Here is a 19921-nt window from a genome sequence, read left to right as displayed (position 1 = left end):
GATAATTACGCGTCCGCCGGTTTAACCGGATCTGGAGATGAGTGCGTGAACCGGTTAAAACCGTATCTGTGGTCACTTGACGCGAGTTGCGGGTAATCCCCGAGTGTCTCGAGTTGTGTACACAAATTACCACTCCGGTGACATTGGAGAAGTTGGTGTATTATAAATTCGCGCCATTTGCAATTCAAATTTCTAATTCCGGGCGAACTTTTGGGCCGGAGTTTGTTATTAAAAATTCAGATTGCAGATGGCTACGCAGAGAGTCGCCGATGTTGCGATGACAGTGAAGTGAGTTGCTCAACGAGTGAAAAAATTCGGAAACATGGTCCAGGAGGGATTTTTGATTAAGATCGCCATCGTCTCGATGTTCATATCAACAGGTAAAGAATTAAAAAATAAAATAAAATAAATTTTTGTTGGGACCAATATTTATTTCGATTTTTCAAATGCCGATCCGAGTTGGCTGCGTTATCCGATCTGTCATATTTCCTCGGCATTCTTGATCCATTTAAAGTAGTTTTTTATTTAAATTTGGAGGCTGACATATGACGTTGGTTTTATTGAAAAATTCATCCATTTCGCCCGTAAAACACCAAGCTTTTACGTCAGTTTTGATCGATTATGGCAAATTTTTTCAATGCGAGGGAGGATTCAGAGACACCGGTGAAAAGAATAAGAGATGTTCGAATTTGCACTTAGAAATTTACGATTGATGGCTTGGGGGAGAGACATTTTTAAGGGTTGCTAGATGGAGCTGATGTTTATTTTGTGTATGGGGTAACGAGGGGGTTACGAAGACGTTATTACGCTGTGGTCGTGTGTACACACGCAAAGTACGTTCAAAACTGGATAATAAGACACTGGATTTCCACAAAATTACAAATTGAATTACCTCGAGCGCAGTTGGGGATTTTGAGTTTACCCCATAGTTTTATCACAACTTAAAACAAGCGTTCTAATAATACCTACAGAGTGTGTAAAAACTCCCGCCCAGGAAAAAAAATTTAAGCAAGATAAGATAGAATTCTATATCTGTCAACAAAATTTGACATTTATTTTTTGACATTTGACATTTTTTATGTCTAATTAATGACACTGATGATCTTGTATATGTTTTTTTTATAATTATTTAGTAAAGATACAAAAATTTTGCCAATAATAAACTTGCAAAATTATTGTTCCTACAGAAATAAATAGAGGCAAAGTGCAAAATTTAAATTCTCATAACTTCAAAATTTTTATAGATAATTTAAAAAAAAATTTTTTTCATGTTCTTTGTATCTCCCCTTACATGGCATTTTTCTATGGGCGCAAGTTCTGGCGCACTCTGTATAAACTACAATTTTAAATTTCAAGTATTGCATAAATGCACTTTTCATATTTCACAAATTAACTCATCAGTAGAATCGGTTGAATACTTTATAACTAGTAATTGAACGAATGAATAGTTGAAACTAAACTGCAATTAAATATCTGTCAATATTTAACAACTGAAGTTATTTCAAATGCAAGTTTAAAATGGTTCAATTTGCGAATAGAGCTCATTCAAGTTTATCTAGGTTGAGATTATTAATTAAACTTTATTTTTTGTGCAAATATCTGGTGATCAAGAACGGTTGTTTGAGTTGGCAGTACTGAGTGTTGTTTTTAAATGACAGATTGACAACGACATAACCTAGTTTCGTCAAATATTTGTGAAGCTACACTATATCAGGTTTTGTTTAACTTTGTTGCCAACTCAAACACTTATTGTCGATAGTATTTTCGGAATGTAGACAACGCATTTGTCGTATATTATCAATGTTTTCCGCCAATAATAGTGCAATAAACAGAGTGATTGATTCGATAATGCGTTTGATTATTGAATGCTCGAACATTGACCATTCATATTTTTCCATAAATCACTGAAGCTGAATGAGAGGCTAATCGGTTTAACATGCTTGGTTAGGTGTTAAAAAGTTCTGATTCTCAAAGTTTTTGTTTCTAATGACTAATATTCTGTCACAAACTTTACACTATAACTTATCTGATGTGTTTAAAACACTGAAAGCCAAAAAAGCATCTGGGACGTGAAGATTTATGAACTTTCAAACCTTTACCGACGTGTTGTGACAATATATTAACTGTAAAATTCCGATTTTATTTATTTTAAGTTAAGTAAATGTGGATCACAAAATTCGAAACATTAAGTACTTAATTCGAAGAAAATGTAGAAAAACTCATTTGTTTCGTTTCTTGTTAATTTCGATGGTTATCGATGAGGTCGTGTCACTTCCAGCAGCAGATGTCGCAAACGACAATTACAAGTCTTGAATTTAGTATTTTCATGAGTTTCCTTGTAAATAATTCGCTCCAAAGTGGATATTTTCGACGAGAAAAAGCCAAAGTTGGGTCAATTGGACCGTTTTGACCCCATTAATATTCGGACAAGCGTCAAACGACACACACCTGAGACTTGCTAAGTGACCACAGGGGGCTATCTCAAGTAGAGAATTAAAGCGTGTAGATGTAGTACAATATTCTAATTTTTCACAAAAGTAACGAAATGTCACAAGTAAAAGTTTTCAGCCATGAAGTAAAAATTTTATTTTTGCGCCTAAGTGTTTTTACTTTTACCATAACAGTATTGACATTTACCAATTTCGATTCTTAAAGTTTCGCTGCTTTAGCAATTTTTGGAGAAGTACATTGTAGATTATCTAGCACTACCAACTGCACTAGTCATGCAATTATAAACACTTTCGAAAATCTCAACACAAATTCCGATATTGACTCATGCTATTTGTTTATAAGCGTTGTTATGATTTCATTACTTGCAAAGCCTCTTGATTGTTTTGTTCATTTACTTGCTAATTATAGTGTTGCACTTTATTCTCGATCTGAATACGTTTGCGGAGAAAATAGTGTTATTCGGAGTAAAAGTGAGTTTATACAGGCTGTTCCGGCTAAACGCCACATTACAAGTATTGGGAGTTCTGAAAGTGATATTTATCTAAAATTGTGACTATACCCATGATTTTTTTAAATTCTGCTCAATAAAAATATTTTCAAGATGGCAGCACTTTTGGTTACACCGGAAATGGGTATCAACTTTGTTATTTTCGATAGAAAGTTATGTTTTTTATTGCTTTTTTGGATTACTCAAGTGGTTTTGAGTAAGTTTTTATCAGACTTTCCTACATCTAAATTTAACCGTTTTTAAAAATCAAACTTGCCTATACCTAAATTTAACCGTTTTTAAAAATTTGGACTTTTTTGATTTTTTTTTATTTGCACTTTCCTCTTCAAAAATCTATAACTCTACCATTTTTTATTATGTTGAATTCGTATTTGGGCATATGAAAAAGAAAGGTTAGATCTTTTCTTTCGTGTAGGTATTTATAAATGGAAAAATAATTAATAAACCTTCAAAATTTAAGGTTACGTTTGGGAAACTTCAAATACCCGTAACTGATTTTTCTCAATTGAAAGGTCCCAATTTTTTCTTCATTAAATGAAAGATAATTTAATTTTGCATCGATCTGTATCAACATTCCCTATACCTAAATTTAATGATTTTCAAATTATTTTAATTTTTTTTACAATGGAAGAAATTCATTACTATTTTTAATATCCATGGTAGTTTTCACGTAGTTTGCCATGGAAAAATTTCTCACTAAAAAACGACAAGTTTATTTTCACAATTGTGTTATTCTTTTCGTAAATATACATTAAATTTATTTAATTTAAATTAGAAAAAATTGGGGTGTTTTTAGAAAAATTGAGTTAAGGGTATTTGAAGTTTCCTAAACGTAACCTTACATTTTGCCGGTTTGTTAATTAGTTTTTTTAATTATGAATACAACAAAGAAAAGATTTAACCTTTCTCTCTCGTATAACCAAATACGGTTTCAACATAATAAGAAATGGTAGAGTTATCGATTTTTGAATAGGAAGATTCAAATCTAAGGAATTTTAAAAAGGTCTAAATATTACAAAAACTGTTAAACTTAGGTATAGGGAAGGCTAATAAAAACTCTCTCAAAATCACTTGAGTAGCCCAAAAACGCAATAAAAACATAGCTTTCTTTTTAAAATAACGAAGTTGAGATTCACTTCCTCCATCATGAAAAAATATTTTCATTGAGCAGAACTTAACCGATTAAAGCTATAAACAAAATTTTAGATAAAAATCATTGTTAGAACTCCCAATACTTCTAATGTGGAGTTTAGCCGGAACAGCCTGTATAGCGCCCTGAATTATTTGCCTCACTACGTTTGCCAAAAAAATCTTTTGTTCCTAACAACATAATATATTATTTGGCTGATGTGATTGGGAGTTAGTTCGTTTTTGCAATTACCATATTCATAAGACTTGAATAATGCGAAGATATGGTGCTGATGGAATTTCGATATCCACACGTTACTTGCACGTAATGAATGTGGGGCGGCTTGGGGGCCGTCTGATCGATTTTAATCAAGAGATGGACATCCGTGAAGAAATGCAGAAGATGAGACTGTTGTTATGTGTAACTTGACTTAATTTAGAACTTGTGTGAGCGAAATTATCAAATTTCGTAAACGTTAAAGGAAGTCTCCGGAGCCGTGAGTATGCGAAAGACATTTACATTAAATTTAATTGTTAACGTCTCAAGATCAGATGTGAGGAACACAACGCAATTGCTACTTTTGCTGGAAGGCGAGATAAGGAAACATGGAATTCTAATTAATAATAAATTTCTTCTTAATTCCACTTCTTTTCGTGCTTTTTTCTTTGTTTTATTATGAATTGTATGCATAATCCGTCCAAATTGCGATGTTTGTTTACAATATTTGTGCCATTTCTTTAATGTTGTTGAAACTCAAATTGAAATATGGCGAGTTTTGCAAGTTTTACAATAAAAGGAAAGCGCAGAAAATTGCAGCAATATTTTCAAGACACTTTACGACCACTTAACAGACTTCAAATTTATGAGTAAAATTGCCAGTTTATTAATTTTTTATTTGTGGAAATTTTTGATGAATTGCTCTAAAATAAAAATAAAGTGTTCAAAATGTTTGATTCTCCCATTAAGTTGTGTCAAACTTTGTCAATTTTGTAAATACCTCCAAGTCGGGTGTTTTTCTCAGTTAATAACTTCACAACTTGTGCTTAATGTCGTCGCAACTCCTCTTTGATTTATGATCAACTTTGAAACTTTTCGTGTGACTGAAGAAAATCGTGTCGGAAATCAATCAGACTCTCGTCAAATCTCTGCAATAAAAAGCGTTGTTCGTTTCCCGGACTCGTACTTTAATACCAACGACAATTGCGGGATGCAAGTCCGGAGTCGTCTCGTAATTATTTCGCGGCGCGAATTTCTCCGGGGACGATGCATCCCAAGTAATGAAAATAAAACGAGGTTTTTGTTTTAGTCGTGATAATTCATCTTCGTACAACTTTTTATTTTATCATCACTTGTGTGACTTCCTCTGGAAAGTGAGATTTATATAAAAAGCGGGGGCACACCTTCCGAGTGAGTTCACACAAAGACGCCCGCATCCATCATAATTTATTTTATTTAGAAAAATAAAAAATACAGAGGGAATGATGAATGCGCAAGTGACAAACTCGGTGTTTTATGACGATTTTTCGTGGAGGTGGCCCGAAATTGCCCGTTGTATTGGGTTGTTCGAGTCGAGTTGGCTGAAATATGAGCTGGTTGTAATGCGACCCAGTTGGATTGGAAAATTTATTTAATAATGGTGTAGTTCAGCTAGAAAGCTAATTTTCATACCCGAAATTGCACAAATTAGGGGAATTATTCCGACAAAGTGACAGCGTTTCAATAATTTAGTGACTTTTTATAACAGTTTGACCAAATCAAGCGTGACTAATTTCAAGCCCAATCACTCTTTTGAGTTAAATAAATATTTTTAGTCGTTTTATTAAACAAATAATGTCGCCAAATTGTTCATACTGTGTATTTATTAGCTGAATTTATTGCAGCATGTTTGGAAAAATGTAGATTTTGAACGAATTTATGCGTTTTTACACGTTTATCAAAACTATTATTAACTTTCACAAACACATAAATTCATTTATGTGCATGTAAACTATCGTCACGGTTTTTATACAGAGTGATCTTAGCTAATATTTACTCAATTTTATGCTTTTTAGCTGAATTTTAACCGAAAAAGTCAATAAAATTAAGAAAATAAATTGGCAACATCGAAAAATGTAAAGACTAAAAACTGATATAAAACCTGGCGTGACAAAAAATCTTGAATTATTGGTTATATGAGATTGTTAAAATGAATGACAGTTGATAGTGTTGTCAAATTAAGATTAATTGAATGATTAATTGAAAAAGTCTATTAAATTAGGAAAATAAATTGGCAACATTAAAAAATATAACGATTAAAGACAGATTTGACTTTGACTCTTAAAATGAATGACAGTTGACTATAAAATTGTGACGTTTGAATTTGACAATGTTGCTACATTAAAATTACTTGAGAAAAACTATAAAATTGAGAAAATAAATTGGCAACATTGAATTATTGGTGATATTAGATTGTTACAATGAATGACAGTTGATAGTGTTGTGAAATTAAGATTATCTGAAAAAGTCTAGGAAATTAGGAAAATAAATTGGCAGCATTAAAAAATATAAAGACTAAAGACAGATATGAAACTTGGCGTGTCTGTAAATAATGATTTTGACAAAAAAGTCGTGAATTATTGACTATATAAGACTCTTAAAATGAATGAGAATTGACTATAAAATTGTGACGTTCGATTTTGACAATGTTGCCAAATTAAGATTACTTGAGAAAGTCTATAAAATTTAGAAAATAAATTGGCAATATTGAATTATTGGTGATATTAGATTGTTAAAATGAATGACAGTTGATAGTGTTGTGACATTAAGATTATTTGAAAAAGTTTATTAAATTAGAAAAATAAATTGGCAACATTAAAAAATATACCTAATGACTAAAGACAGAAATGAAACTTGGCGTGTCTGTAAATAATGATTTTGACAAAAAAGTCGTGAATTATTGACTATATAAAACTCTTAAAATGAATGACAGTTGACTATAAAATTGTGACTTTTGACGCCAAATTAAGATTATCTGAAAAGTCTATCAAATTAGGAAAATGAATTCGCAATATTAAAAAATATAAAGATTAAAGACAGGTATGAAATTTGGTGTGTCTGATTTTGACAAAAAAGTCGTGAATTATTGGCTATATAAAATGAATGACAGTTGACTATAAAATTGTGATGTTTGAATTTGACAATGTTGCCAAATTAAGATTACTTGAGAAAGTCTATAAAATTAAGAAAATAAATTGGCAACATTAAATTATTGGTAATATTTGATTGTGAAAAAGAATGACAGTTGATAGTGTTGCCAAATTAAGATTATCTGAAAAAGTCTATAAAATTAGGTAAATAAATTGGCAACATTAAAAACTTGTAAAAACTGAAACTTTGCGTGTCTGTAAATGATTGTGATAAAAATGTTTTGAATTATTTCAATTGTTGGTTATATGAGACTGTTAAAATGAATGACAGTTGACTATAAAATTGTAACGTTTGCATTTGATAGTGTAGCCAAATTAAGATGAAATATTTAAGCAAGTAAATTGGCAACATTGAATTATTAGTGATATTAGATTGTTACAATAAAGGGCAGAGTTGATGTGCTGCCAAATTAAGATTATCTGAAAAAGATTAAATTAAGAAAATACAGTTGTCTGTAATATTGTGACGTTTGAATTTGATTGTCAGTGTTGCCAAATTAAGTTTACTTGGTCTCTTTATCATTCAATGTCATTCAATGTTGCCAATTTAATTTCAAAGTCACAAGCTACCTTGATCAGAAATTTAGTTGTGCTGAAGGGTATTTTGTTTCACAAATAGTTACTTCTGTTTTCTATAATTGACTAAGACACAGTGTATTAATAAATCAACAAGATTTCTTTTTTACGACCTATTTTCTTGTTGCAATTTGGCCTCGTTATCTTACTAATTCCTGTTACGAAGTTATAAATCTCGCATCGTCCAAGTTGTCCAAAAGCGCCCTTATCGCTATCAACCACGGTATTATTGCGGCTTTTCCTGATTCAAAGTGTATTGGTAATTTCTCGAGATTGAATCAGATTTCTGCAAAGTGAAGTAATTTAGGGAGTTTGGGGGTGGTAGGCATCGAAATTTTTCCCCATTAAAAGGCTTTCGTGTCATTAGATGGATTAGCAGAATGCTTGTTCTGGAGTAATCTTATTTGGAGGTAATGACATCAGAGAGTGAGAGTTGCCAGTAATGGCCGCCGACGCCATTTTGCAAACGTTGATATTAAAAACACAAGAGTATTTTCACAGCTCGTAAACCTTTATAGAGCAAACGATTGCCGAATCAAACCAGTAATTCCTCACTTAGACACGCATTTGTTTTACAACCGGAAGAACTCCGGGAATCCGGTCCGTGTCAAAAAACTCAATAATTGCAATAACAAATTGCAAAATTATCGCAACTTGAGAAATTTTAAGCTCGTTAAGAGCAATTTTTCACTAGGAGAGATGTAATTAATTTCCCACAGCAAAGTGCTAAATAATCGTTTTATCGAAACAATTCGCTTAATAATTTTAGCTCGTCGAATGAAATTAAAAAAGTGAAAGTGATGAGTGCGCAAACCGAAGCTTAGAGCCTCTAAAAATTAAAAAAATAAATGGAAGTTGAGAGCAAAAGAATTCATTTACAAGTTGATGTTTCAAAGGATCAAAGACGCCAAAGTACGAAATTGGTCTGAAGCTGAAGCTAGATGTCGAGATAAGCTTCAATTACGGAAAAATAAAAAAACATTCAGTGCAAAATTAGACTTTTTGTTAATTTTTGATTAATTTGTGACTAAGAAAAAAGTAAAAAATAGAGTGCCTTAAAACCGTGTAGTTTTTTGTGTTAAAAGTCTTCGAATTGATTTAAAATATTAATCCAAAGCTCTTGAGAGCTCTAACTTATAGTTAGAGTTGAAGTCGCAAACTTTTGGTAGTAAGAAAATGATTGAATTGAACCGATTTCAGTGAAATCTAGCATCTGATAATAAGTGTGTTTTCTTGCCTGCAGTAGATTAAAACTTGTGAAGTGATTATCTGAGACAGTATTTGCAATAAAGGTAACCGAGCGTTTGGAATAATTTATAATTATGTCTTGCGTTCGAATTTAATTAACAGGTATTGTAACAAATGACACGAGATTAATACCGGCATTGAGTCGTCCGGGCTTGCTTTCGGTAATTCTAATTTCATTTCGTGAGTTTAATACAGTGCTCAGGAGCTCTCCCTATTAGTGTTTCATTTAGTTCAAGTTTACATACAATTTTGCGAAATTTACAGCCATTATTGTGCTCTTAATTAAACGGTTCGGGGCCATAACCGACTGTTTTCTTATTGTTTCTGGTGGAAATATTTGCAAGTTTAATGCTCGACTCTTGCCCTTAAATACCTTTTAATGAAAATTCAGATGAATGTCTGCGACTGTAGTGTTTAATGTCCCATGGCGGGCTTTGTGGGAAAGAGACGTTCTTTCCCTCGTGTCGATGATTAAGAAACAATGGGATGATTAATGGCCGCTTCTAGTCCGAGGATCAAAGACTTATGAAGTTGAACGTCAACAAATCTCGGACTAGGCTTGACCATCGCAGATTTTCGATGTATTGTGCAAGACGAGGGTCTGATTGAAGGGATGCTTTGCAGCGCAGATGGCGGATTTAAAATACGGGAAACCGGATGTGGGGCTTGAGTGAGATAAGAGTGATGGCCGTTTGGCCAAGACAGGAAATAAAATGGTCACTCATGTTTCATCTTTTCGATTTATGGACGATTTTCACTCGGGGATGGGAATTTTCTAAAACCAGAAGAGGAATAACTATTTTTTAAATTATTATTAGTCTATCTTTCACTCGGGTTTGTATACTCTTGCAAATGTTTTTAAAATGTTGAAAGAAAAGAGTGAAAAGAAAAAAAAAGAAATGAAAAGAATTTTTTTTGTAGAATTAGAACAAAGTTGTTTTATAGTGTTTTTATTTGAAATATTTTTATACCATTTAAGATAAGTTTTGTTTTTATTTATTTATTGTAAATGCTTGAAATGAAATTACGTTTTTTCTATAGCAGATGTTAAACTATTTCTTTATCAACTCTTTTGAGTAGATAAAGTCACACTTTAACCGCAAGGGTTGATAAAGTAATACTTTAACAGTAAAGGTAGATAAAATGTTTTAATTTATTTTATTCATTTAAATTTACAAATTTTATCATCCACGAGGTGGAATAAAACGTCCGATTTACACTCAAACGAGTTGAATACAACAACAACAAGGCTTAAATTTGCTTTAAATCTGTTAAAAATAATCTGACGTTTCGTATTGAGAAATGCCAAAAATTGTATTTTTTATTTTTTTTCTCTTAAACTCTAAGTTCTGCTATAGAAAAAAATGTTGTATTATACACGAGAATAAAGATTGTTTATCTACTCAAGAAATAAGTCCACTCATGAACTTAGCCTTTTCGCTCGTAGATATAATATAATATTTTTATCGTCTTGTATAATAAATAACTATTTTCTTTTTCTTAAACATTAACAAAAAGTAGCTCTGAGAGACAATTGTCACAAAGGTTGGCATTTATTTTAGTTTAATAGTATATTATATTGTTATTAAGACTAAAAGTGATTGTTTATGTGGCGAAGCTAAATTCAGTGCCATGTAATATAAAATACCGAGAACATGAAAAAAATGTAAAAAAAAATTATTTATAAAAATTGGTAGTTATGAGTGTTTAAATTTTGCACTTTAACATTTATTTTTGTTGGAAAAATATTTTTTGTTGAAAAATAATGATTAGAAGAGGAAACAAGGAAGCTGCATTGTAAATTAATGTTGCTCCCGTTTTTAAAAAATGTAAGTTTAATTGTTAAATCTTATTGTAAATATGTAATTGTAAAGGTCTAGTACCGTAAATAAAGTTTATTATTATTATTTTTATTATAATTATCACGTAAATGAACAAAATATTCAGGATGGTTTGCAAGTGATGAAATCATAATAACTCTTATAATAAATTTGTGTTAAGATATTTTCGTTAGTGTTTATTAAATAAACTAGTGCAGTTAGTAGTGCAGACAGAAATTGCTGAAGCAGCAAAAGAGATAAGAAAGAGACAAAATTGGTAAATGCCGTAAGCACAAAAATAAAATTTTTACTTCATAGCTGAATGGTAAAACTTTTACTTGTGACATTTTAATCATAAAAGTGGTCCCTTTTGTCACGTTTGCGGATAAAATTATTTTTGTTTGTTGTTGATGTACCTAATTTTACATTTAACATTTACATATTTTTTATACAGGGCGTTTCACGTAATTTTACGAGGCCTGCGCCTTTAAGATGCAATCAATAATAGATGTTCCGATACGAACTCGATTACAAATTTTGAAAAATTGGATAGTCTTCTCTAGTTTGTTCACCCTTTAAAAAATTACAACGTTTTAGTTAGTTAGTGATTAAGATAGATAAACTACAATCATATTCATGCCGTCTCTTAATAGAACAAATGATAATTGTTTCTGAAAAACTGCAGTTTATGACTATTAATGAAACAGTAATTAATTTGACAACTACTGTCATGGGTTTCCAAAAATTAAATAATTAGAAGTGTATTTTTTGTATCCAGTGTTCTGTGACTTTTGTATATTTGGGTGCGTACATTAGGCGCAAGCCTCGTAACGTTATGTGAAACACCCTGTATAAGGCAAAATAAAAATGTAAATTACATGGAATTGGTTTTGGCTTCATTTTAGAACTGTCAATAGTAATCCCACCGTGTTTACTGTTATCTATATGATGCTCTCTTATCAAATGTCATGTCACTTCTTGCATTTAAATTTAATGGCTTATGTTTCTTCAATGTGAAAAGAGGAAATTCGGTATCTACTAATCTTTAATATCCGTATTTGTGGCTTCATAGCAGTGAAATGCGAAATCTACAGAATGTCACTTGCGATTTTTTTGTGTTTTGGCAATTAATTTTTTGTTTTAATTAAAAATTACAGAACTTTTAAAATAACAAGCCTAATTATAATTCACTAGAGTTTCAGTTACCAATCCCACCTACACGTTGCCAACTTGTTTATGGCTGCATTTAAACAATCGAATTGGTTAATTTTACAAAATTTTACAAACTTACTGTGAAACATGAAACATTAAAACTAACTGATCAAAGGTTGTTTCGGTGCTGAAAAATACTACGTTTCAGTTTATTGCTTTGTCAGTTTACTCTGAATACGAATGAAAACAATTAGAGACTCTAGTAGTAGTTATTTACTGGAGAAATGTTATTTTTTGGTTCGATAAACTCTCACTCGACAAAACAAAAAAGGAACAAACATACCCAAAAGCAATAACATAGAAAGCTGCTCAGATGTCACTTAAAGGAAACACAGTTTCAGTAAACAGTTTATTGGAAACTTGTATTGTTTCGACTTTACTAAAGTATAACAAAACAGGGATTGGTCAAAAAATTGTTGGGGTTTATTTGGGGACTGTGTCTCATTATTTCACCTATAACAAGCATCCAACGCGATCATTGCAACCCAATGAATTAATTGATAGAAAGGGCTTTTGGTGGGTTCTTCTCTCCTTGCAATTAATAACCACCGATCCCCGTAATCTGCATCAAATTACTGTCGGAACAAGAGCATACAATTAGACAGTTATGTAAATAGAACGCTGCAATCATTCTGCATCGGTTTGCCATGCTTCCTATCGCATCATTGTTTGGATGGAAACATGAACTTAATCAAATTTGCAACACAAACTCCAACTGTTGTTGTTGAATCTCCTCTTCTGTGCGTTATTTACGTTGCAACTATCGGTTAATTAGTGGCGGAAATAATGAAAGGAGCTTTTCGGTGGGATAAAAACGTTTCAAGTACGCGATTTGCATCCAAGAACAATGGGAGTATGGCTCTTTGGTGAAAATTCGTTAAACGGTGCCAAAAGGAATCCTCGCCACATTAATTTGCGTTGCGGCTTGGAGCATCGATGAGGGCAACCGCTGGATTACCGCAATACAAAACTCCGGAGATGGGATGTGCAAAGCTGTGGGGCGATCGAAGCGTGATTTGCAAAGATTTACCCATTTTTAAATATATAATTAGTTTTTGGAAAGTTTGTTTTAAAAAGTCGGGTTTTTCTTATGGTACCCACAATATTCCAAATCACTAATTTGGCCAACTTAAAACTGTTAAAATTTCTTTCAACAATTCCCAAAGAACAAAATATACTGCGTGAAATAAATACCGGGTGTCCCAGGCAAGCTTGGATATAGGAAATTAACATGGAAAATTAGTTTTTATTTTCTCCCGGCTGCAGGAGTAACAGAAATCAAAATCTGACTGGTGGAGTTTGTAGTGCTTGAAGAAGGCTATCTTATCGATATTTTTGTCGATTATCCAATTATCTCCATATGGGCGAAAACGACCGTCGAAAAATTGAAATTTAAATTTGCCGGGTTAGCGTTACTAAGAAACGAACTATCAAGTCATTGCTGCCAAAGGAGAATTTGTCACAATTTGTTCGTTTCTTAGTAACGCTAACCCGGCAAATTCAAATTTGAATTTTTCAAGAGCCGTTTTCGCCGAAATGGTGTTAATTGGAGAATCGACAAAAATGTCGATAAGATTGTCCTTTTCGAGTACTACAAGCTTCATTAATCAGATTTTAATTTTTGTTACTCCTGCAGCCGGAAAAAAATAAAAACTAATTTCCCATGTTAATCTCCTATTTCGAAGCCTGTCTGGGACACCCGGTATATTATTTGTGTACAAAATAGTTTATAAAATTATTCAAAATACTCCGTAAGGTAATAAAATGTGGTTTTGGAACATTTCGGATCGCTTCTTGTCGGTTCGTATTGTTTTAGGACGATTCGAATTACTTCGGGACATTTCGGACCGCTTAGAGTTACTTCGTGTCTCTTCGGGTCATTTTGGACTACAGTCTTACAACTAAACTTAAAAAAAATTTGAAGCCACTGCTCAAGTAAAAAAATGCCATAAAAAGGACTGGACTTTATTTTTTCCCATAACCTTTCTCTTAAAAAAATGGTAATCGAGACTTTTTAAAACATCGCGCTAGAAAAAATATTAGGTAGACTAAGGGAAGTGTTGATAAATACCAACTCAAAATATCTTCAGACTTGCAACAAAATTAAAAAAAATTCTTAGAGAAATTTTCACGACAATACGTTACCAAAAAATGCATTTTTGCAAAACATAATTTAAACAAATTCGATTTCAGAAAAAAATATTGTACATTTTGTCATCAATTTGAGGAATAATAAATAATAATTAAAGTGTTTTTAAAATTTGTTTTTGTTGTGTTTGAAAGCAAGGTCACTATTTACAAAACAAATTTAATTAAATGTGCTGACAAAAATAGACACCGACACAAAATACAGGGTCAATATAGAAAGTATGGAACCAAGCGGTTTAAAAAAAATATTAATCAAAAAATAATAATTAATATAAAATAAAGTAATATAAAAAAATGTGATTGTATTTTGAGAACGAAATTTTAGTTATGCAATATTTTTTTATCAAAATTGCAATTTATGTAAAAAAAAATTGAAAAAATTAGATATAAAGTAGATAGTTGTTTACGTAATCCTTAGATCATAAGCTTCATGAGAAAAATGGTTTTATAGTGGGTTGCCATTTAAAACAATAAATTTTTTTATAGAAGTCAAAAACAAAACAAAAAATTCTAAAAACTTTTTACTTCATCATTCATCAATTAGTTTTTCAAAAAATAAATAGTTTAGTTCTTTACTGTTTATTCACCATGTAATTTTTTAATGGCAATTAGACTGGAGTAAAAGCTAAAAGTACACACCTAGGTGGAGTCTAATAACAGTAATAATAAAGGAGACGATGTGGACCAATACTGTTTTTTCTCAAATATTGCGATAATAAAATAAATCTACACGCCACTGCTTCCAAAAACTCCCCTTTTTTAAAATGGTCTCGTCCGAGATGCGTTTTGGTCATTTACGCATACACGTTCAGGAGTGTACTTTTTGCTTTTACCTCACTCTAACTTCTACTAATATGATTTTTTAACTATTAACAAAGTGATGAGTTAAAAAAAAGAAAGAAATCACTTTACTTTAAATAAAACCAAGAATTAAATAAAAATTTGCATACTCTAAATTAAGTGGAATTTTAAGGACAATTAAATTCAATTTAAAGATTTTTTTCTAAATTAAGCGCAGACTAAGTAATGGAAGAAGCGAGGAAACACTAATGGCTTACCTTCTATATTCTGCAATTTAAACAACCATTTGACAGAGTTATCCCCGACTTGTTGCTCTCTGGACTTTACAAAGTGGGTATTAGGGAAAATCCACCTAAGTAATTATCTCTATTTCTCAAAGGCTGAGAACTGTACCTGCTTTTTGATAAAAGAACGATTCATTAAATTGCTTTAGAGTTTTACAAAATATCTAGTGAAACCCTTTCTAAGAAAACTTATTAAATATTTGCATAAGCATAAAGAAATTTATCAACAATAACTGGCTGTATTTTTTACTACTAGTAATTTTATTAATTTATTCTATTTACATGTTTGTGTATAATTAGGACATGTAGCTTTATTTCACAAAAATGCCGTTGTAATCCGACAATGTCCTGTATACTACGTAGAAATTTTCATTCCGACTCTACGGCAACATTTTGTTTGTTTCAGAGTATAAATATTTAAATTATCTTTTACATGAACCCTAACTTGTTTTCTTAATCAACTTTTGCAATTTTGTCTTTATTTTTTGCATGTTTAATTCATTTTTTAAACAGATTAGGTTAAATAAGAAAAAACGATAAAACAAAGGAAACATTGATAAATACATTTGTGTGTCTCAACTTTTGAAAATATATGAATACTTGTTCTATTACAATGTAAAGATATATTTTGAAAATAGATTATTTAAAGTTTTTGTGACTATATTAAATTTTTAACAATTTTGAAGTAATGTCATTTTATCTATTGAAAATTAAGCGTTTTCGTCGTAAATTCGAATATATTATTTAATAAAAATTGTTTGTAGTTTATTTAAACTGTTATTAATACAAATTAATAATAAATTTTGTTTATTTTTAGCTAGGATAAACACAAAAAAATTAACAAAATTTTAACTGTTTGTTATCCCGGCGCATCCACCATTTTTGAATTTTTGTTGTTGAAAATGTTTAAAATGGCAACTTATTTCTTAAATGGATTTTTGTAAAATTTGGGATTGTTTTGTTGAAAATCGTTTACTATTCAATGTTTTCAATTTTTTATTTAGTGAAGTGATAAAGTTTGGTTTGAAACCAAACTGTAAAAAATAACTAAAAAATTAAAGCAATTTTGTGTCTCAACTTTGGATAAGACATGAACACTTTAAACTTTACTACAATGTAAAAATATATTTTAAAAATAAACTACCCGAGGTTTTTTGTATCTATATTAAATTTTTAATTAACTTTGAGGTATTATAGTGTCATTTTATGTGTTGAAAAGAAAGCGTCTTCATCGTAAATACAAACACATTATTTTTTTCAATTTTTTTTATTTGTTATAAACACTAATAAACAATTAAAATTGTTTGTTTTATTGCTGCTAATCATAAAAAATACAATAAAATTTAAAGTTTTTATTATTCCGGCGCATTCACAATTTTTGACTTACTTTAAACTTTTTAAAATTATTATTTAAAAAAACAAACGTATTTGTGTAAAATTTGTGTTGCTATTCTAAAAATCGACCAATATTCAATTTTTATTAAGTAGAAATTTTTATCTCGACTCTACGACAACATTTTGTTTGTTTCAGAGTATAAATATTTAAATTTTCTTTTGCATGAACCACAAATTGTTTTCTTAATGAACTCGTACAATTCTCTCTCTATTTTTTTTACATTTTTACATCTTTTTCACTCCAATGATTTACCATACTTGTTCGTAATCTGTCTAACGACCATCCTGTTCGAAATTTGGTGAAACCCTCGAAGGAAATGTTTTCGTGTAATTTGCCCTCCTTTCAGACCGAATCAGGCGGAAATACACGAGCTCGTCGAGGTTAGCGATAAGTGAATGAGAGACGATGATGGATTAAGAAAGGAGTAGATGGCGTTATCAAGAGCATTCCAAGAAAGTAAATGCGTGATCGCATGCTGCATTCCCTAATGTGGTGGAACTCCTAGTGATTCCCAAGATATTGATCAAACCTGAAATTTTTATTAAACGTGGGGGATATTTTGTCACGACGCTGATAATGAAGTGAAAAGCTCGTTTCCTTTGGCGGTCTAAACAAAAAGCTCTTGTGTTTTACTACAATAAAAAATAACAACCCTGACATGTATTATTTCGAACGAAAGCTCCGAGTTTTTTCGTTTTTTGTCGACATACAGGGTGTCCCAGCGAGTTGAAAAAGTCCATTAGTGACCTTTAAATAGGAAAATTTAAAAAATTGTATAGAACATTGATAGATACTAATCTGTGCATCATCTAAAATTATTTTTAACTATACAGCATGTCCCAAAAATAAGTTACAATACAAACTTGTGTTTTTTTAAATAAAAAACCGTATGTTTTTTGCATTTTTTAAAACAATATTTTATCGCTAAACTTTTATAGTCGATTGTGCTTAGTTTTAGAAATAAGACTTTTTTTGACGTAAACATGCATTTTAAAAAAAAATATTACACAAAAACTAAGACGGCTAAAACAATTTTTTTCTTACTTCTGCAAAGAAGAAAGTAGAGAATATAAAGCTGTAGCAATTTTTTAGTGTTTTGCATTTATAAAGATTAATAAATTAAGAAGTTTGTTAAAAGTTAAATAACTTAAAAAAACTTAAAAACACTAATTATTAATTGTAGCAACAATGCCTCTCAATATCTGGGCATTGTTGAGTCTTTGGCAACCATAGTAATTCCACCATGGATCACTTATCCGTTGATTTATTCAGAGATTGTAAAAGTCGTTATAAATACTGAAATTCAAATTATTTTATTTATTTTTCCATAATTTTTTTAATAATAGATTAAGTTTAATACAAATGTGATTATTAAGTGATATTTCTTCTTCCATCTCTTGTGCAACTGAGCACTTTTTGGCTACTGAAACAATAGTAATTATTTTTTTTAATGTTTAACGTTGAATATCTTTATAGTTATCGATTATAAACACCTAAAAGTAAATAATTTTAGAAGGACAATTTAATAATCTTTTAAATTCAAAAAAAATTCTTTAAGTTATTGAACTTTTAACAAACGCCTTCATTTTTTTATCTTTGCAAATGCAACCCACTAAAAAAATGTTACAACCTTATAGCTTGTACCTTGTTCTTTGCGGTAGTAAAAAAATATTTCTAGATGTCTTAGTTTTTGTGTAATAAATTTTTAAAAAGTGCATGTTTTCGTCAAAAAAATGACTTATTTTTAAAACTAAGAAAAACCGATCAACAAAAGTTTAGCTTAAAAACATTGTCATCAAAATTCACATCCAAAAACGCTAAGAAACAAATGGTGTTCCATTCAAAAAAACACAAGTTTGAATTGTAATTTATTTTTGAGACACGCTATATAGTTGAAAATAATTTTAAGCAATATACTAAATTAGAACACTCATCTATCATTATTAAAGTCCTATGTAATTTTTTTAAATTTCGCTACTTAAAGGTCACTATTGGACTTTTTCAACTCGCTGGAACACCCTGTAGCTGTGAATTGATGAAAATTCAAGAAACTTGCGGTTTTTGGAACACGAACTGAAACGGGATATGTAAATTAGGTTCGGTGGTAACACGTTTTGTATTATTTCGATTAATTGTTTTGTTGGGGATGCAAGATGAAACGTGAAGCTCATCCTTTCAACTCGCTACTAAATAATCCGGGAACGTCGCTAATTTGCATAAATTTTTACGCAAATTACATCATGGAGAGTATCCAATTAGCTGCCGGAAAAACTTTCCCCATCGACACAAGTTGAACGCAGTATTTGCCAAATTGACAATAAACTCTCAAAGCAACTTTCACCGTACTCCAGTGTGTTGTTTGTTTCAAAACGAGGTTGCTGAGAGTGAAATTTTTCGTTTCAACAAACTTCACGTTGAAGAGAAAGAAAACAATTATAATATTTGGGTAACGTCTTAATCCTCGCTTCGAAAATCGCTCTCCATTAGTGTAAAATTCCTCGCATTTTCCGGCCCTTTCTTCCAGTGGAGAAATTTGAACATTAGCACTTTCCCAGAATCATTTTGGTTATTCAGGTCGTGCATCTGAGCAATTTTGATAAAAAGCCACTTTCCTTAATTGACCTCCGTATTTTATTAAATCCTCCGAGGGGCTTCCCCGCTCGTAAAGCAACGGGTTTAATGAGTATCCACAGTCGAAGGAGAGGACGTCACATCGTCGTCTTCCCGTTTTAAATAATTTCATTACGTCCCATCGCTCGCGTAAAATAAAACGGGGGGAGTTTTCTAATTGCTTATGCGCAATTGCGTGCCTTTTTCCGGAAGACTGCCGTGTGAAGGTAGACGAGACGTTATTAATTTTTTTGTTCTTTACAATAGACGTGACGTCAAAGCGAATATTCGACGAGAAACTGCAATTTTAACAGCCCGAAAAGGAAATTTTTAGTCAATAAAGAGTTGCATTTCTAATACAACTTTTATGAAAGTTTTATACCTCTTTAATTGTTTTTACCAAAACTAAACTTACTTTTCCACAACTGTGTAACATTTAAAGCGAATTAGACAAAATAAAAACAAACAAATAATAATCGGCAAATTTAATTTTTTTTTTAGAAAAAAACAAATTTACACGCATTTAAAAAAAACTGTTACAAAAAGGAGTAAA

General features: G+C 31.0%; 1 protein-coding gene across 1 annotated transcript in view; it reads left to right on the top strand.

Annotated features, from left to right (window-relative positions):
* LOC123010828 (lachesin-like) overlaps positions 1-19921 on the top strand; it is a 107438-nt gene continuing 87517 nt past the window's right edge. Inside the window, exon 1 of the mRNA XM_044407973.1 lies at positions 1-380. Coding sequence (XP_044263908.1) covers positions 323-380 — 58 coding nt within the window. The 5' untranslated portion in view covers positions 1-322. The remainder of the gene's footprint in view (positions 381-19921) is intronic.

This window comes from Tribolium madens, unplaced genomic scaffold, assembly GCF_015345945.1.
Source record: "Tribolium madens isolate multiple individuals breed KSU strain unplaced genomic scaffold, Tmad_KSU_1.1 Scaffold_91;HRSCAF=231;Tcas5.2_LG7, whole genome shotgun sequence".
Lineage (NCBI taxonomy): Eukaryota > Metazoa > Arthropoda > Insecta > Coleoptera > Tenebrionidae > Tribolium > Tribolium madens.
Note: the sequence above shows the minus strand (reverse complement) of the source record. Positions and strands in the feature narration are given on the sequence as shown.